The sequence below is a fragment of the Sitophilus oryzae genome, unplaced genomic scaffold, assembly GCF_002938485.1.
Source record: "Sitophilus oryzae breed Bouriz unplaced genomic scaffold, Soryzae_2.0 scaffold_1660_pilon_pilon, whole genome shotgun sequence".
NCBI classification, from domain to species: domain Eukaryota; kingdom Metazoa; phylum Arthropoda; class Insecta; order Coleoptera; family Curculionidae; genus Sitophilus; species Sitophilus oryzae.
Genome location: NW_022146348.1, coordinates 885,509 through 903,077, shown reverse-complemented (window position 1 = coordinate 903,077; position 17,569 = coordinate 885,509). Strand labels below are relative to the sequence as shown.

The following is a 17,569-nucleotide window of genomic DNA, read 5'->3' as shown; positions in this document are numbered from 1 at the left end:
TACTTTTGTGAAACTTACCAATATGTTTTTAACATACACAATTACACGTCTCGTTATATCTCCGTACATTATAAAAATTATACAGATCATACTGTGAATAGTTCCGACTGACAACGAAAGGCATTAACAAGCAAGGGGGATGTCAATGTTAGTCGGGAACTATTGTGAACTAAAGACCTTGTTCAAGGAACTATTCCTCTGGAGGAACTTGAACTAAGGAACTAGGTCCTCCCAAGGAACTAGAATTCCCACCTCTAGCCCGTACTCTTCTTTATTTTTTTAATGGCGCTTACTGTCAGTGGGCCTTATTTTTATATTGAGCAAAAATTATTTTTAAATGATGTAGTTTAAATTTCGAGAAAGAATAATTTTCACGAAAGACATTTGTGTGTTTGGAAGTGTCCTATCTTTTTTTAATTTTTCTATAATTGGTGTTAATTTTTTACTAGATTCATGCCAATTCTCAGTAAATGACGTCTAGAGATTGACCTCGCCAAAATCATCATCGATTATCATTGCCCAGCTGTCTTTGACGCCGTTTATTTTCGATCATGCGGTATGTTTTGACAGGATGACGAGTACGTTTCTAAAAATTTTAGTATTCGAATAAGTAATATTTAAAATACGTAAAATATCACAGGGTCCGTCATGACGGTTGTGTTAGTTCTCTTTACACATTTCAAATTTACTAACATTATTTACAATTTGTCTTACATTGCACGACGTTCTTGTATTTTACTGTTTTAGAATGTAATAATATGCACATTCAATTATATCCACATCATTTTCAAAGTGTACCATAAAATTTACAATTTCAAACGTAAAATATAAATTTTGAAATATAAATTCACAGTTTTTAGTGATCCTAAAATAGTTATACAGGGTTGTCCGAACTGTATTCCGGGAACTTCGGCGGCATATTCTGCAGATAAAAATAAACAAAAAAGTTCGTATAAATGTATGTCCTAAAATGCTTGGTTTCGGAGATACAGGATGTAGAAGTTTCATTTTTATTTCGATTTTTTCCAAATAATTTCTTAAGTTATGTAAATATTTGGATGAAATTTGGTGTCTGGGAGTTTTTTTGGCATGAGAAATTTGATTTTGATGTCAATATGACTCCTACTTGTAGAGGACGCTACCTACATATTTTTTAACTGATTTAAAGAGTAATAACTTTTAGTCCGTACCTGTATAAAACTACTGAGTAAAAAAATATACATTAACGACATTTTTTACGTAAAAAAGGTCTTTTGGGAAAAATCGCTGCGAGTAATGGTTCTCGAGATATTTGGAATCGAAATTACCAGTACCTGTCATCATTGACATAAATTAAACATGTTGATTAAATAGTTATTAGACTGAAACCATAAATTTGAACTGTTTTTGACCCAAAATTTCAACAGAAACTGTTTTATCATCATTTCTTCGCAGAAAAATTTATGATTAATTTAAAAAAATAAAAATTTCCCGAATTTATTATTTCAGTCAAATAACTATCTACCCCACGTGTTTATTTTTTTGTCAATAATTATCTGTATTGACTATTTCCATTCTAAATATCTTGAGAACGGTTACTTGTAGCCAGGGTTAGGAAAACTACATGATACTTTAAAACTACATAAACTACATGTAATGTAGTTAATGTAGTTTATGTAGAGTGTGTAGTTTATGTAACATATGTATGTAACTTTCAAATGCTAAAGGTTTGAGGTGAGGTTATAATATGTTAAAGCTTTAGAAAACACATAATATATATATAAGAAAACAGAAGAAATATGGCTTTAAATATAACCATTCACACCATATTATTTAGACTCCTCATACAAAGCAAAATTATTCATAATATGAATAGGTAGTTTATTAACGTAGTTTTCATGTAGTTAATGAACGGGAAAAGACGTAGTTTTTGAAGAAAAACTACACGTAGTTAATTAGGTAAATTATGTCTCAATTAACTACTTCCGAACCCTGCTTGTAGCGATTATTTATTACTTGTAGCGACCAAGAGACATTTATTACGTAAAAAGTCACGGAAATGTATATTTTTTTATTCAGTACTTTTATACAGGTACGGACGAAAAGTAATTAGTCTTCAAAACAGTTAAAACACATTTAGGTGGCGCCCTCTACAAATGGGAGACATATTGACATCAAAATCAAATTTCCCATGTGAAAAAACTCCCAGACAGCAATTTTCATCCAAATATTGACGTTACTTCAGAAATTATTGGAAAAAAATCGAAATAAAAATAAAACTTCTTCACCCTGTATTTCCGAAACTAAGCATTTTAGGACATACATTTATACGAACATTTTTACTTATTTTTTTCCGCAGAATATGTTGCCGAAGTTTCCGGAATACAGTTCGAACCACCCTGTATATAGATTTAAAGTTACCTGTACTTATTGCATTCTTGTAATCAAGAACCCTGATTATTTACTAAATAGATTACGTCTATTAGTAAAAATTTAAAATTTATATGTACATAATTGTAAAAATTATGATACACATATTCTTTCCTCACCAGGACTATCAAATTTGATCTATATTTTACAGAAATACTATGATCCTTCGAGTATTATCTATACAACATATATTTAACAGAAACTTTACAACTATAACAACACAGCAAAATAATAATCTTTTCTTTGGGAATGACTAGACAGTTTCAATAGTTTAATTACAGATTATTTGTTAAAAACATTTACTTCCTTTTACCTCTACTTACATTTAAAGCTAAAGGTTCTCTTAATAAAATTAATATTTCTTTCCCACTATTACCTCTGTATATGGAAGAATAATTGATGTTTCTTCTGTCATAATTTTCATGTATTTTCTGAAAATTGTTTAGGGAATAATTTTCTGTATAGATATTTAAGAAAATTATTAACTGTTATAGTAAAACATTCTGTGTTTTTTTTACAACATAGAATTATTAAGTTTTAACAAGAACCTTTAACTATGCCTACCCGAACTTCATATTTTTCGAAATATGCCTGCGACAAAAAATATTAAATTTACGCAAACTTGATCCAAGTAAGCAATCACATACTTAGTTTTCGGCTCCAATCGGTTGCGCTCGTAACCGTATTCGGAGCTGGTCATGCGTAGTGGGGATAACTGCCCAAAGGTGGCGCTCCTAGATGGGGAGCTGCGTGGTGACTGATGGAATGCGTAGTAGCTGCGATATTTGAGTAGAGGTTTGCGCTTGGACTGTTCCAGTACGATCCTGGAGATGGAAATATTGATGCTGAAAAAGAAATATATATTAGATGTGGAATCTTGATAATTGGATTGCTCATCCTCATAAGACGTACGTTCGCCTCTTCCCGCGCTTCAGCTGACAGTTGTGACGTCATTGTAGTCCTTGTCAAAGCTTTGTCCTTGCCTTGTCATGATAGTGTGTAATATTAGTTGCCTATGCCAAACTTATGAGTAACAGCTGATAAATTTTGAGTTAATTATTTTGTCAATTTTAAATGTGAAAAAGATGTCTTTAAAGTTTTTAGAGATATGGAGTGTCTAAATACGTTCATTTTGTGTTGTGGATGGTGACAAAGTGCTTACTACGTGCCCACGATATTATTTATTAATTATTTTAAAGCAAAATATGGAAGTATTCTAAAAAGAATGCTTGCAAAAGGTGATGCTGGGAACTGCTGTTTTTAAAAATGCATTATCCGAGTATTTAATACGATTTATACAGTTAATTTTCTATACTGCATACATATAAGGTGTTTAAATAAATAAACTAAATAATGAACGTTTTGCAGCCTGCAACCAATAATACACGTGTGTGTATTCATTTTTCAGTTCAACATCCCCGTTGTTGGCAAAGATATGATAAAAATTTTAATATAAAGCATGGCTTATAAAAGTGCATATCCTAAATTGTTGTATACAGGATGTCCGAAAAAAGTAGTGATGAAGTTGCAAGTTTTTTAAAATTCCAACTCCCATTTTTTGTACGGAATTGGATTAAGCATACAATTTTGCATATAGTACACTTTTTTTATTTAAACGAATATGCGATGTTAGGTTGGGTTAGGTAAACGGTAAAAAATGGTAAATGGTTTTAAATAAAAATGGTAAAAAGTGGATAAAAATATCCTTATACAGGATATTTTTTATGGCCTGGCCATCATTGCTATATTTAGAATGCTACATCTATTTTTTTTTAAAATGGAAACCTCCCAAAACACCCTGGTGATGGGCAAAACTGTTATTTTTAGATAACAGTTGAAACTGTTATAGTTATTTATAAAAAACAGCTTAAAATAACAGCTTAAAAATAACAGGTTCATCATTACCTATTTTCGGGAAAATGTCAAAAGTTGACATATGATATGTCATTCTATTCAGAGTGACATTTTCTATCGAATAAAGTAAAAAAATACCGGGGGTGTAAGTTAAAAATCAAAAGTTGTAGTCATTTCCGGTGAAACAGGAAGTGACCGAAAACAATTGAATACGTCAATCAATCCTAATTTATGTCATATACTAACATACCAAATCTCGTTTTTTTAACTAAAAAAATAAAAAAGCTATAGGGGTGAGCCACTTTTGAGACGCACCCGGTATATGTCAACTATAGAGCTATTACTTAATATTATGTTTGTTAATAATTCTGTTAAGGATGGTAAATAATTTTAATGATGAAACATACATTATTATTATGTAGATCTATTTTATAAGGTTTTTTACTAAAAGTAATCATTCTAATAGAATAATAGCGATTTTTTAAGGTTAGGTATATCAACTATTAAGAACTAAATAATGATTCATTTACTTTAGTGCAAGTAAATATTTAATTTGCAAGATATATTTTTTCAGACTAATATTGCTGTCCTGTACAGTATTTACATTGTGCGTAATATGTAGATTTTAAGAGCACTGGCAGATGACAACTCGACCCTATTTCTGTGTAACAAGCACTTGAAAGCGTCACTTAAAGGAACTTTATTTGGCCTCTATCGCGATGAAGAAATGAAATTCAGTGTCAACCTTAAGTTGACAAAGTAATAAAAAAATTCGCTCTTTTGTATATAAACTTACGTGCATAGAAATCGGCCCACTGTGAACTTTTGGTTTTAACTGTGTCTTTTAGAATCTATTTATCATGGCAAGTAAAAAATATGAGCTGTTTCAAAGACAATTTAATATAAAGCATGTTTATGTTAAATATATGAGCATAAAGTTCAGGGTACTTATCGTTTATATGCGTACCAACGGGTAAACAAATAAAAGGTATTTGTGTTGTGGTGATAATAAGAATAACAAACTTGTCAAATATTGCAATTACTACCTTTGTAATCGAAATTTTCACATTGTTCTTTTATTCTTTGATTAGTTGTGTTTCATTGTTTGACTAGTGTTTCAATTTAATGCATACATCACCGGAAAAAGCCGCCCAAGTAATCGCTTTAATCGAAAATGGACTTAAACAGAGAGCTGTAGCTCGGCAACTACATATGACACGCGGAGCGGTTCGAAGAGTGTGTGAACGATATGAGGAGACTTGATCCTTTCGTAGTTGACCTGGAACTGGTAGAAAGAGATATACAACGGATCGTGATGACCGCTTTATTGTGTCAACAATATTAAGAAATCGGCATCTTAATGCTATTCAGGTGCAACAACAGCTCCGTGAAACGCGAGGAGTGACTATTATTCAGTGGACAGTAAGACGAAGATTGAAGGAAAGTAACATGACCCCCAAAACACCTGCAATTGGTCCAAAACTTACCCCAACTCATTGTCAAGCACGCCTGCGTTTTGCACTGGAACATCTGAATTGGACACTAGAACAATGGGAACCAGTTTTATTCTCAGATGAGATCAGGATATGCTTCTATGGTAGCGACCAAAGAAGAAAAGTGTACCGGAGGCCAGGTGAGCGATTCGCAGAATGCTGCATTGAGGAGCGGATTGGTTATGGAGGTGGTTTCTGCATGATCTGGGGTACAATTTCTATGACTGCGCGAACCGACCCAGTTTTCATCCGTTGGGGCAACCGTCGGCACGGGAGAGGAGGTTTAACTGGTGCTAGGTATATTGAGGAGATTTTAGCAGTTCATGTGGTACCTTACGTCGACTACATTGGATTTTGCATGACAATGCGAAGGCACACACATCAAGAATCGTACACGATTACATTTCAGAAGTCGGTTTTCGGGTTATGGAATGGCCAGCATGCAGTCCAGACTTAAACCCGATAGAACATTTATGGGATGAGCTAAAACGAAGAATTCGTACTAGACGAAGAGCCCCAACTTCTATCCCAGAGCTCATTGTTGCAGTAGAGGAAGAGTGACTTAACATCCCGCAAGAAACAATATCAAACTTGATCGAATCTATGCCAAATCGTATGAGAAATGTTGTTAGAGCAAGAGGGGGTCATACCCATTATTGAAAATTTAGTTTAGTTAATTGTCCATAAATAAATAAATAAATAATAACATACCTCTCTTACCCCCGGTGTTTTTAGGTACGGATAGCGTGTTATAATCTACCAGATATATTTTATTTGACGGATAGCAGAAAAACGCGTATCTTCACCTATAGATAACAGTATCTATTAGATAAATTAAACTTATCTCCCAGATATCCTATCTGACGCCCGAACTGCCAAATAGTGCTTTATTTGTCGGATAAAAATTTGACGCATGAGCAAAGGCATGAGGAGATATTGATTTTATTTGATATTTGACAAAATTGCTTAACATAACCAAGACATTGTTATTATTGAAGATTTCGTTTATTCCAATAAATTCGATTTTAGATTATTTGGAAAATACTTACCTATTCTGAGTATGTAGGCTATAATCATTTTAGAACGTATGGGGTATAAACACCAATAAACACATTGAAATGGTGCAAAAAACTATTGTTGCTAGTGCCGGACTTTATAAAGACTGTTACAAAATAAAGAGAGTCTCTGTTCTATTAGAGCATCAGAACGAAGAGAATGCATTAAGTTAGGATAATAGTGATAAAACAGTAATTTATAAATTATTTTATTTAAATCCTTTCAATTATAAACCTATATTAATAACTACATATTATATAAAATGCTAATGTTTATCTGTGTCGTCTCTACTGAAGTAACGACTTGCTCTAGAAAGTTGCTGTTTTACTAAAAGATAGCTAAATGGCTCTTCTAAAAACTGTCGTCGCCGGATTTTTTGTTTCTCATTTAATTAAAAAAAAATTAAAAGTATTTTTTTTCCTGATCTCGTGGCGGATGCGCCAGGCTTCAACTAGTTTTTAATAAAGCTCTAAAGTAGGTAAAAAATAAATAAAACTTTTTAAATCAAACTATTTATTTCATTTTTAATTCGCATATCTTAATTCATTAATATTATAACAGTAACCTTATAAAACCTGTTATTCAATTCACATTTGCTTTTATTTCTTTTGTGTTACAATTTTAGTTTAATTTCTTGCACTATGTACCTTATACCGAATGATCGAAAAAAAAACGGCATCCAGTTGGCTGGGAAATGATGTTCGATGATATTTCCCATATAAATTTACATATGAAATGACAGCAATCTTTATTTCATAGCCATTGCTGACGCCGAATTTTTTTCGATCATACGGTACATCTCTTCTCCATGCTGTTTTTTAAGTAACTCTCTAGCTAAACCTTGCTAAAACATCTGTATTGTGGTCCTTTGAATTCCAGTTAATTCAACTTTGTTTAGACAAGATTTTTCCTTTATTTTTTCTTTTTTTTCTGAAGTTCCATCACTTTGAGTTCTTAAAAATAAAAGTAATATGACAAAATTGTTTTTATTTAATTTTTTTTATTAAATAATTTGTACATATAATGTGTAAATGTAGCAATTATTATAGGTACTATTCATTTATTATTATTAAGACAAAAGTATAAGTGCATTTATCTATTTTATAAAATAAAAACTCAACTTAATTACTATCATTGATGCTATCCTACCTATTTCTTTACTATGAGAAGCCCTAGAACAACATATTTGTTATTACTAACAGTCTTATGCTATTTTTAATTTTCAATATTAATAACTTACCAGATGGCGGTTTTAGGATTGGTTTATAAATCTCTGCTTGCACTTTACCTGCTTCTTCCATATTTTCTATTATCAATTGTACTAAAATGTTAATATAATAAATATAACAGTAATATCATGTAATTAAACTATAAATTACTTACAGATTATTTTTTCTTGTTTTAATTTCTTATAAATCGCATTCCATCAATAGATCTATTGCACCACCACCACTGCTGAAATTGAATTATCTTTCCCTTTTTCCATAAAGGTAAATTTAAACAGCCTATACCATAATAGGACTAGCTGGAGTTGAACACAAAATATATTTTAGTTGAATTTTATTGTTTTTATTTTCATTTTGATTTTACTTTTGACAACTGAACAACAACCTCACTTTTTAATCTAACGATTTGAAATTCCGAGTTTTTGTCTGTGTCTGTTGTATCGACTTTTCATATATAACCATCTCAATTTCAGATATAGTCTGTCCAACGAGAAGATCCTTGATAGTGATAGATGTGCCTGTCATTTTAATTTCAAAGTAGTTTATTTTATTTTACAAAGAAATAAGTTGGTACAACTGGAACGCATTGCAGGATATATTTAAAATTTGATTGACAAGATGACCAGTGATTACCAGGGGGGTGACAGTAAACCGGAAAATTGGAAACAGTTGTGGCGCGGTTCTACCCAGGCAGAAAGCATGGCCTTCTAGACTGTCCTAGACAAAAATCTGAATATTTCTGTCAATTTCTGCTACGGAACATTTTTATGCACGTCGGCGTCCTGTTCTTTTGTCTTTTGTCTGTGTGTCAGCGTCAGCTCCAGGAGGCCTCTGGCAAGGTCGGGCGCCATTTTAATTTTTGCCGTTTAGATTTGATTGGAAGTTTGTTTCTGATATTTCGGCTGAAATTTATAAGTACAAAGATGTTTTTTGATATAAAGTTCCTTGTTAACACTTTAATAAAGTATATATGATATTAATTACATGAAGAAAATGATGAAATCGACGTTTCGGCGTGTAGCAGGTATGGGCCATATTATAGGTAAAAATAGGTAATATATTAACTGTTTTTATATTTTTTTAGCTTTAAACCCAAGGATCTTGGGATATTCTTTCAAGGATTTTTCCGTATCTCTACTTTAAAGACTGATCGGTGATTTTGAGCAATTGAAAGCAAGTTATACAAGGTAAATTATGATTATTGAACTATTATTAGCCTACGTTAAATTTCTACAAGATGAACAGAAATGCGTAATTACATATCACATAGGTACCTATTATGTATTTTCATAGCAATAATGCTATAAATCTATGTATGTAGATTATTTTTAAAATACAAATGAGGTATTAGATGTATATGTATCATATTTTTTATTCATTTTATTTTCATTCAAGTCCTGTTTGATTTAATTCACAAAAGTCTTATGTAGGTACCTATATTTATATTTTTTACATATTTTTTTTGATTCCAGGTTTTGTGTGGGTTCCGGTTGCCTTTTTCCTGCTTCCAGTTATTTATCCGTGAAGCTGTGAAAACATTTATTTATCTTCAAGTTTCTGTAAGTCAATGCACTGTTACTTTACTAATTCGCTTTAACACAGCATCTCTGATATTATTTAAATATTTAATATTGATACAGTAGTTTATTGGTTTATAGCTCTTTAATTGTGTTGATTTGCATATTTACATTGTTCTAAATTCCAAATAAATATTTTTGAGTAATTTTGTTGTATTATTTACTACTAGAAAGAGTAAAAAGTATATTAACCCTCATTTAAACCTCCCGAACAGCCCGCCATTAAAAACCGGAAATGGAAATAAATTTCATAAAATTGAATTTGTCATGTCTATGTCATGTCAAATGTCCCAGCCGCCATATCTGAAAATTAGTTACCCAGGCAGCCACGCTGTTTCCATAATTTAACAATGACTTGACACTTCTTCTTGTATTTATTATTTTATGGTGATTACTTCAAAATATTGTGAAAAAAACTGTATAAAACTGAAAAAATGTAATCGAGTTATTTTATTTAATAAAAACGGTATGTGTTAATACAAAACAAACAAGAACAAGACACTACATACCAAAAAAATATGAAAAAGAACTATTATTTACTTTCAAGCTTTATGAAACTACCCGCATTTATGATTATATTTATTAATATAACTTATGTACAAATACAAATTTGTAATATTCCACAGGAATAAATAAAACAACATAGGTAAATAAAACAAACTATTTTATTAATAATAACACTTACCAAATTTTATTCCTTAAAGGTTGATTAATTAACTTTAATCTTAATTATTTTAAACCAGTACCTTTTGACATTATTTTTCTGCAGTACTAAAATCCATTATTTACCTATCGTGTGATGTCGATATTTTACAGCTACTCCAGTTTTTAGTACGTGTTTTGTTTGATCCTTCTACCATATACGAGATGCACTTATCTACGACGAAATGGTATACAAACTTTATCGATGGCAACTTCATTGGTGTATAAGACTTTCTGCCTGGGCAGCGAATATTAACCATAATCTGTGCTCTGGGTCTACAGTTAATTTTCACTCCATTTTTCCTCCACTTGACTTCAAAAGATACAAAACATACGTAATAACACGAATCAAATTGCATCATCTTCCAAAACGCAGGGTATTTAACAAAAGTTGACACAAAATTATAACCTATAATTTGGCAAGAATTTGACAAGCGTCAAAAATGACAAAAATCTAAAGGCGAGTTCATACGCATCGGCGTCCGTTTGGCGTTCATCGTTCCGTCAAACCAATAAAATTGAAATACGATCTGTCATTTTTTAAATAAACCAATAAAACTGGTTAAAAACAACAAGACACGACGCATGACGGATTTATATTTAAACCCATCCATAGATAACTTAAAAATTATTAGAAACTTTTTTTAGTAAAATAAATAGATTGGTATGGGACGTCATCTGCTTTTCTTCTGTCATCGTCTGTCGAAATCTTACCTGAGATAAAAAACAGAGTATATCTTATATTGGCAACACTTTCTCTACGGAGTGTCTACCGGTCCGTAGGCGGCCGTCCTCCAAATTGTTATCTATTGGATTATTTTGTATGAAAATACCCAAATGTTATATCCTATAGATATCAGGCTCTAGATTGTTTATCTTTTAGATGGTTATTTGTTAGATAAAAGTTATTTATTTATAACTGAAGAGACCGCGCCTTAGTAATAAAAAACGATCATTTGTTTCATGAATTAATTTAATAATTTTAATTCAAAGAAACCAAAATACAAATTAATATCCCTAAAAACTCTTTTCAAAGAATATGAAATTGTCTTTCAAACAGCATGTATTTTTTCTTAATCTGACAAATAGATTCTAAAAAATATATAGTTAACTTTAAAATTTTGCCTTGGGCCGATTTCTATGCACGCAAGTGTATAATCAGCTTTTTTCCATAGCAACTGTTAAAATTGCCTTAATCTATCAAAAATAGTAGATAAAATAGAACTTTAACCGCAAGAGTAGATTAAATGACACTTTAACAGCGAGGATAGGTCAAAAACTTTATTTATTCACGCACGTTTTTTAATTGCTTCCATTTTTGAAAATTTTTGTATTCCTTTTCATAAGTTATTTGGGATTTTAATGGAAGTAGTTTGGATATGGCGCTTGTCGCCTCAGCCTGAATATCTGTTGGTAATTTACTTATTTCGTTTTTTTACTTATTTCTGGCTCCAATTCAATCAGCAATCGACACAAAAGAGAATTAAAAAAAATATTGACTCAAAACTGCCAACTAAAGAGACAGCTTTATTTATTTGTCAAATTACATAGATACCAACGCCAACCCAGCACAATATTTTTTCTACTCGTATAAGTTCCTTGAAATAATAATTTCTGAATATTTTTTAAAACGTAACTTGCTATGGAAAAAATATTTTATACACGACGATAAAATTGCATTATCGTCTTGTATAACAAATAACTATTATTGGGAACGTTAAAATAATAATTCATTAATCATGGCTTTAACTAGATGCCAGTTAGATCTATAGGGGCCACCCCTTTGCTAAAAGATTTGTCGCAGTTTAGAATATAAATTGTTCTCGTAGCGATTTGTATCCTGATAAAAGTAGAATGCTATGAATAATACATTTTTATTAGATTTATTAAAATTCGATACACGTAATTTCATTTAAAGCAAGCCATTTTCTGAAAAGTTTTTTATTTATATTCAAAGAAAACATTCAGAAATTTGGTGATTTATTTTAAACAACTTGGCTAAATTACCGCCGGCGGTATAGGCAATTGACGGAAGAAAGACCGCCGTTAGACATATTAATTAACATGTAATAAAATTATATAAGGATTCTTGCCACTTAACTGCTGATATAGAAATTTAATTCTACGCTGTCTTTGTCATAATGTGGATCAACCTGCTCTCACTACAGGTTTCGGAGCCCTACTCCATCATCAGGTGAGCTTGGACAGATCCACAAAATGACAACCACAGCGCAGAGATAGTTAATTCCGACTTTTCGGAAAGTGTCGGTTAGATATTAAGTCCCGAACGATTTTTAAGTCCCGAACGAAAGGTTTCGCTGATAAATAATAACAATTTGACAAAAAAAGGAAAGTTAAACTAAATCTGCTAATTCCGATTAAAGTAATGCCTCCAGAGTGATAAAAAAGTGTGTTAGCGTATTATAATCATAGACTTAAAATAAAATATAGACTGAGCATCTCATTCATAAATAGCTGGAACATGCGGTCAGACAATGTCTTGTTATTGTTGTGTTATTGTTTTAGGTTATAACGAGTGCGACACAAGCGATAGATAGGTTGTCTCTGTCGTAACGGTCGTTCCCTGACGACTCTGACGAGAAACGCAACACTGTCTTTTGTTTCTCAAGTACACCTGAACTCTCCGTATCATAGCCGGGTAATTTTTTTTATTTTAATGAAGCTATAATTAAATTAAAAATATATCGTATTTAAACTTTTTTTTATATTTTATTAAGATTTAGGAGAGGTTTTTTTAAATAAAAGTTCAGAAAAAAACGTCTTAGAGTCCAAAAAGGATAAAAATAATAAAATACATGTTATAGAAGAAATTTTATAATCGAAATTACGTAATTTTTGAAATAAATAATAATAAATATTAATTTTAGTCAAACATTTTCAACCCCTAATACTAACCAAAACAGGATCTATTCTACAGATATAATAGAATCGGCGATAGGGAGAGAAAAAAAATTATGATTGTTATGTTGTTTTTTTTTTCTGGTTAAGTGATATCTTATTATGTAAATTAGAGAAAACATAAATCTGTTCCATTAAAGCAAGGAAGGTGATAGGAAGTGGATAAAATGAAAACTACATTTATTTAACTCGGTACTGTCTTTATTATACCGGGTGCGTCCCAAAAGTGGCTCATCCCCATAATTATTTTATTTTGTCAAATAAAAAAACAAGATTTAGTATGTTAGTATATGACATAAATTAGGATTGATTGACGCATTCAATTGTTTTTGGTCACTTCCTGTTTCACCGGAAATGACTATAACTTTTAATTTTTAAATGGCACCCTCGGTATATTTCTACTTTATTCGATAGAAAATGACACTCTGAATAGAATGACATATCATATGTCAACTTTTGACATTTTCGCATATGGTTTAATTGTAATTGTAACACGCGGTTCATAACGACAATTTGACTCGAAATACCAAGTGTGTGGTATCAATATATATGTATTCATAAAAAAATGCTTTTTCCAAATATGCTAATTAGTCATCCTTGTTCCTTTTGAAAAAATTGACATATGATAAAAAATACGATTTGTACATCTTTTAACCGGCCTAGACAAGACACGAAACCCAGGCTCCTTCCAAGGCTCCTTAATTAAAACTTAGTGTTTTTAACAACACCATGGCACCCAGGATTGAAATTTAAAATACGATTTGTTTTTAAGCGACAATGTCAAAAATTGACATATGATATGTCATTCTATTCAAAGTGTCATTTTCTATCGAATAAAGTAGCAATATACCGAGGGTCCCTTTAAAAATCAAGAGAGGTAATCATTTCCGGTGAAACAGGAAGAGACCAAAAACAATTGAATACGTCAATAAATCCTAATTTATGTCATATACTTACTAACATACAAATCTGTTTTTTTATCTGAAAAAATAAAAAAGTTATAGGGGGTGAGCCACTTTTGAGACGAACCCGGTATATTAAAAAATATTGTTTCATAATGTAATATCGTTTTAAAATTCTTGTATGTTATTTTAGATTCTGAAGATAATTTTAGAATAAACAGGAATATCTTTTTAATAAAAACATTATTAATTATTAACAGGGTTATAATTATGATTTTGTTACATAAACCGTTATATAAATGATTATATAAGAGAAAAAATTCAGATTTTACATTTTACAAAAATATTATCGAAATAAGCGCCTTTCTACAACAACGCCACTGACTCCCAATGGGTAAATTGAGAGTTGCCTACCGGTCGAAAGTCATTTCAAGACAAATGGATTATTTAAGTCAAATTTCTTGCAAATTTGGCACTGGCGAACCATATTTTATAGTTCTTGAACAGAAAAAGTAAATAAAATAAACACTTAAGGACTACAAGCTAAGAAAATGCGTTAATACAGCCGGGGACATAGCGGCAACAAAGCTTTACCGCACACGTGCGATGCGTACTACAAGGTAATAAATGAATGAATAGGCTCCCTCGCCTCTAATCGGTGTTGTCATATTGTAAAGAACTTATCCTTATTAAACAGTATCCGACTTATAATTTAGTAGTATAAGGACTATTTAATACATCTCTGGAATATTAAAACCTACTTTATTAAACTGTAGTATTAATATCTCAATATATGTGTATAACAAGAAAAAAAATATTGATAATATTAAAGACGTGACAACATAGGCTGGATGAGGAAGGCTCGGTCGACTGTACCCAGAAGTAAACATGTGTACAAAAAAGATGGTTTGACCGCGTTGAGATGTAAATAGTGTAGTGGTTTATTTTAAGTCTATGATTATAATTGATGAGAGAATCGTACAATTTTCTTTACTGAGACCTCGGTTTCGTTTATACACTATCCAAAAAGCAAGGGCAAATGAATATAATTTATGGAATAGGGGAGTCGTTGTTTAGAACAAAATTAACAATTATCTCCGTATTTCGGCTCGTAAATAAGCGAAACAAAAGGAAACGGAGCCGTCAATAAATTCGCCTCGGGCAATAAAAACTCCCGCGGGATGAATACGATCGGCGATGACCGGACAGCGTACCAAATATCCATTAGAAGTGATTTCTACCATCGAATATTTCGACATTTTGGCCTATCGCAATACCGGGGTCGGTCAAAAATGTTTGATGAGTATAGTTTGTCTAACGGGCGGATACATGACACTATATTGACTTGTAATACAACTTTTGTCTGTCATTTTAAAGTCGTTGTTTAGATGTCGATTTTGTTCTTGACACATTGGCACAAATTACCTATAACAGATGCGAAAGAAAGCGACTGCATCGGAAACCGCTCGGCAAACCCGACACGCCTATTGAGTGGTGTAAATACACCAGTCGTTTAGTCCGGAAACCTATGCTGTGTCGTATTCGCTTGCTGGAATGACATAGTGCGTGGTTATATGTTTCTTTTTAAAAACGCGTGTAGGATTTTTGTTGAACTTTTGAACTGTTATTTCTAAGTTTTGGTAATTTGTATATCTTATTTAAAATGGGATGCAAATGTGTTTATTTATAAGAAAAAAAAAAGATATTTATGGTATAAAAAATTAATTTATTTAACAAAATTTAATTAAAAATGTGACAAAATAGTTACCTTTCTATTAGTTCTATCGGACTTTTTTCGACTATATAAATCTTTATTTGTAAACTTTAATAAATCAAATATTTTCAATCTAATAAATCATTTAATGATGTAAACAAGAGGAAATTTCTCACATGGGTGGTCAAATTTTATAGTTTTCATTATATCAAACAGCCTCTGAGAAATGTTTTCAACTCAAAATGCCTTTAATTATGTTTGACTACATCATTAAAAGGGTCTTCAAATACATCAATGTGATATTTGTCTAAAATTTGCAAAAGAATCCGAATCTCTGGATAACTCGAAATTATTTACCCATTTAAAAGCCTTTGATCATGAAAGTGGAAAAATTTGTTCATTTTATTTACAGGCTGGAAAAATTATTTGTATTAAATTTTGATGAGTTCTGCACTGAAGAAAATATTCAGAGGCTGTTTGATATAATGAAAACTATAGAATTTGACCACCCATGTGAGAAATTTCCTCTTATTTACATCATTAAATTATTTATTAGATTGAAAAGTTAATAATTTAGTTAGTCGAAAAAAGTCCGATAGAACCAATAGAAATGTAACTATTTTGTCACATCTTTAATTAAATTTTGTTAAATAAATTAATTTTTTATACTATAAATATCTTTTTTTTCCTAATCTCCTACGAGCTGATATAATATAACGAGCAATCTATTAAATTACTGCGAGATTATACAGAAAAGTCCACAGACTTCGAGACATAGGAAAATCAAGTCCATTTAGCGTGAGTCCAAATTTTGACAAGTTTTCAAAAATGACAGTTTTGTTTAGACTGAGGTTTAATTTCACCTGACTTCTCGGTGAATGATTTATTTTTATGGGGGTACATAAAATCTAAAATTTAGGGCCATGAAGAAATTCAAAACTTGGAGCAGTTAAGGCAGAAAATATTTAATGCCTTTGACACTGTCACCCCTGATATGTTATCCGATGTGAGGAGGGGATTTTATGATCGTTTGGGTTAGAATAGCTTAGAATGAGCTGTATTTATATTTACTTTAATATTCACCTTAAATGAGGGAATTTGACTGATACAATTTTTGAATGATACTAACAATTTTAGTTCAATTTTTAATAAAATTTATTTAATATTAATAGAAATCCAAGAGATTTGAAACCTCTTTTAGCGATTTATAACATTCTCAAATGAATTACAGGTGCCCTTATTTTCTATGAAAATCACACAGCTGTTTTCATAGTCGCTGCAGTTGCTATAGCTATAAAAAACTAATTTTAAAGGTGTGAAAATTGCGACACACGCTAAATGGACTTGATTTTTCGTATGTCTCGAAGTCTGTGGACCTTTTTATATGCCTCGATAACATATTGGTGCAGATTATTTTCACCCAAACAAATAATAACCCAAACTATACATTGATGCGGATTGTCTATGAACTCTTTCTGAAGGTCACAGAAACCTGAACGCGTAATTCGGTGTTCTTTCGCATCTGTTGTAGTTAATTTGTGACATTGGATAGACTATACAGGGTGGCGCCTCCCATACGACACGGAGACTCCAAGGAGAACGGTAGTATATATCAAAATGAAATTTTGGCAGCATAGGTAGGTTAATTGAAAACTTTTTATAAAAATATATAGAGTTATACAGGGTGTCCCCAAAAATAAGTTACACATCAAAGTTG

General features: G+C 31.4%; 1 protein-coding gene across 1 annotated transcript in view; it reads right to left on the bottom strand.

The window, feature by feature from the left end:
• Positions 1 to 2,361: 2,361 nt before the first annotated feature.
• Positions 2,362 to 17,569, bottom strand: part of LOC115880892 (transcriptional regulator ERG homolog) — a 125,578-nt gene continuing 110,370 nt past the window's right edge. Inside the window, exon 7 of the mRNA XM_030898220.1 lies at positions 2,362 to 3,254. Coding sequence (XP_030754080.1) covers positions 3,106 to 3,254 — 149 coding nt within the window. The 3' untranslated portion in view covers positions 2,362 to 3,105. The remainder of the gene's footprint in view (positions 3,255 to 17,569) is intronic.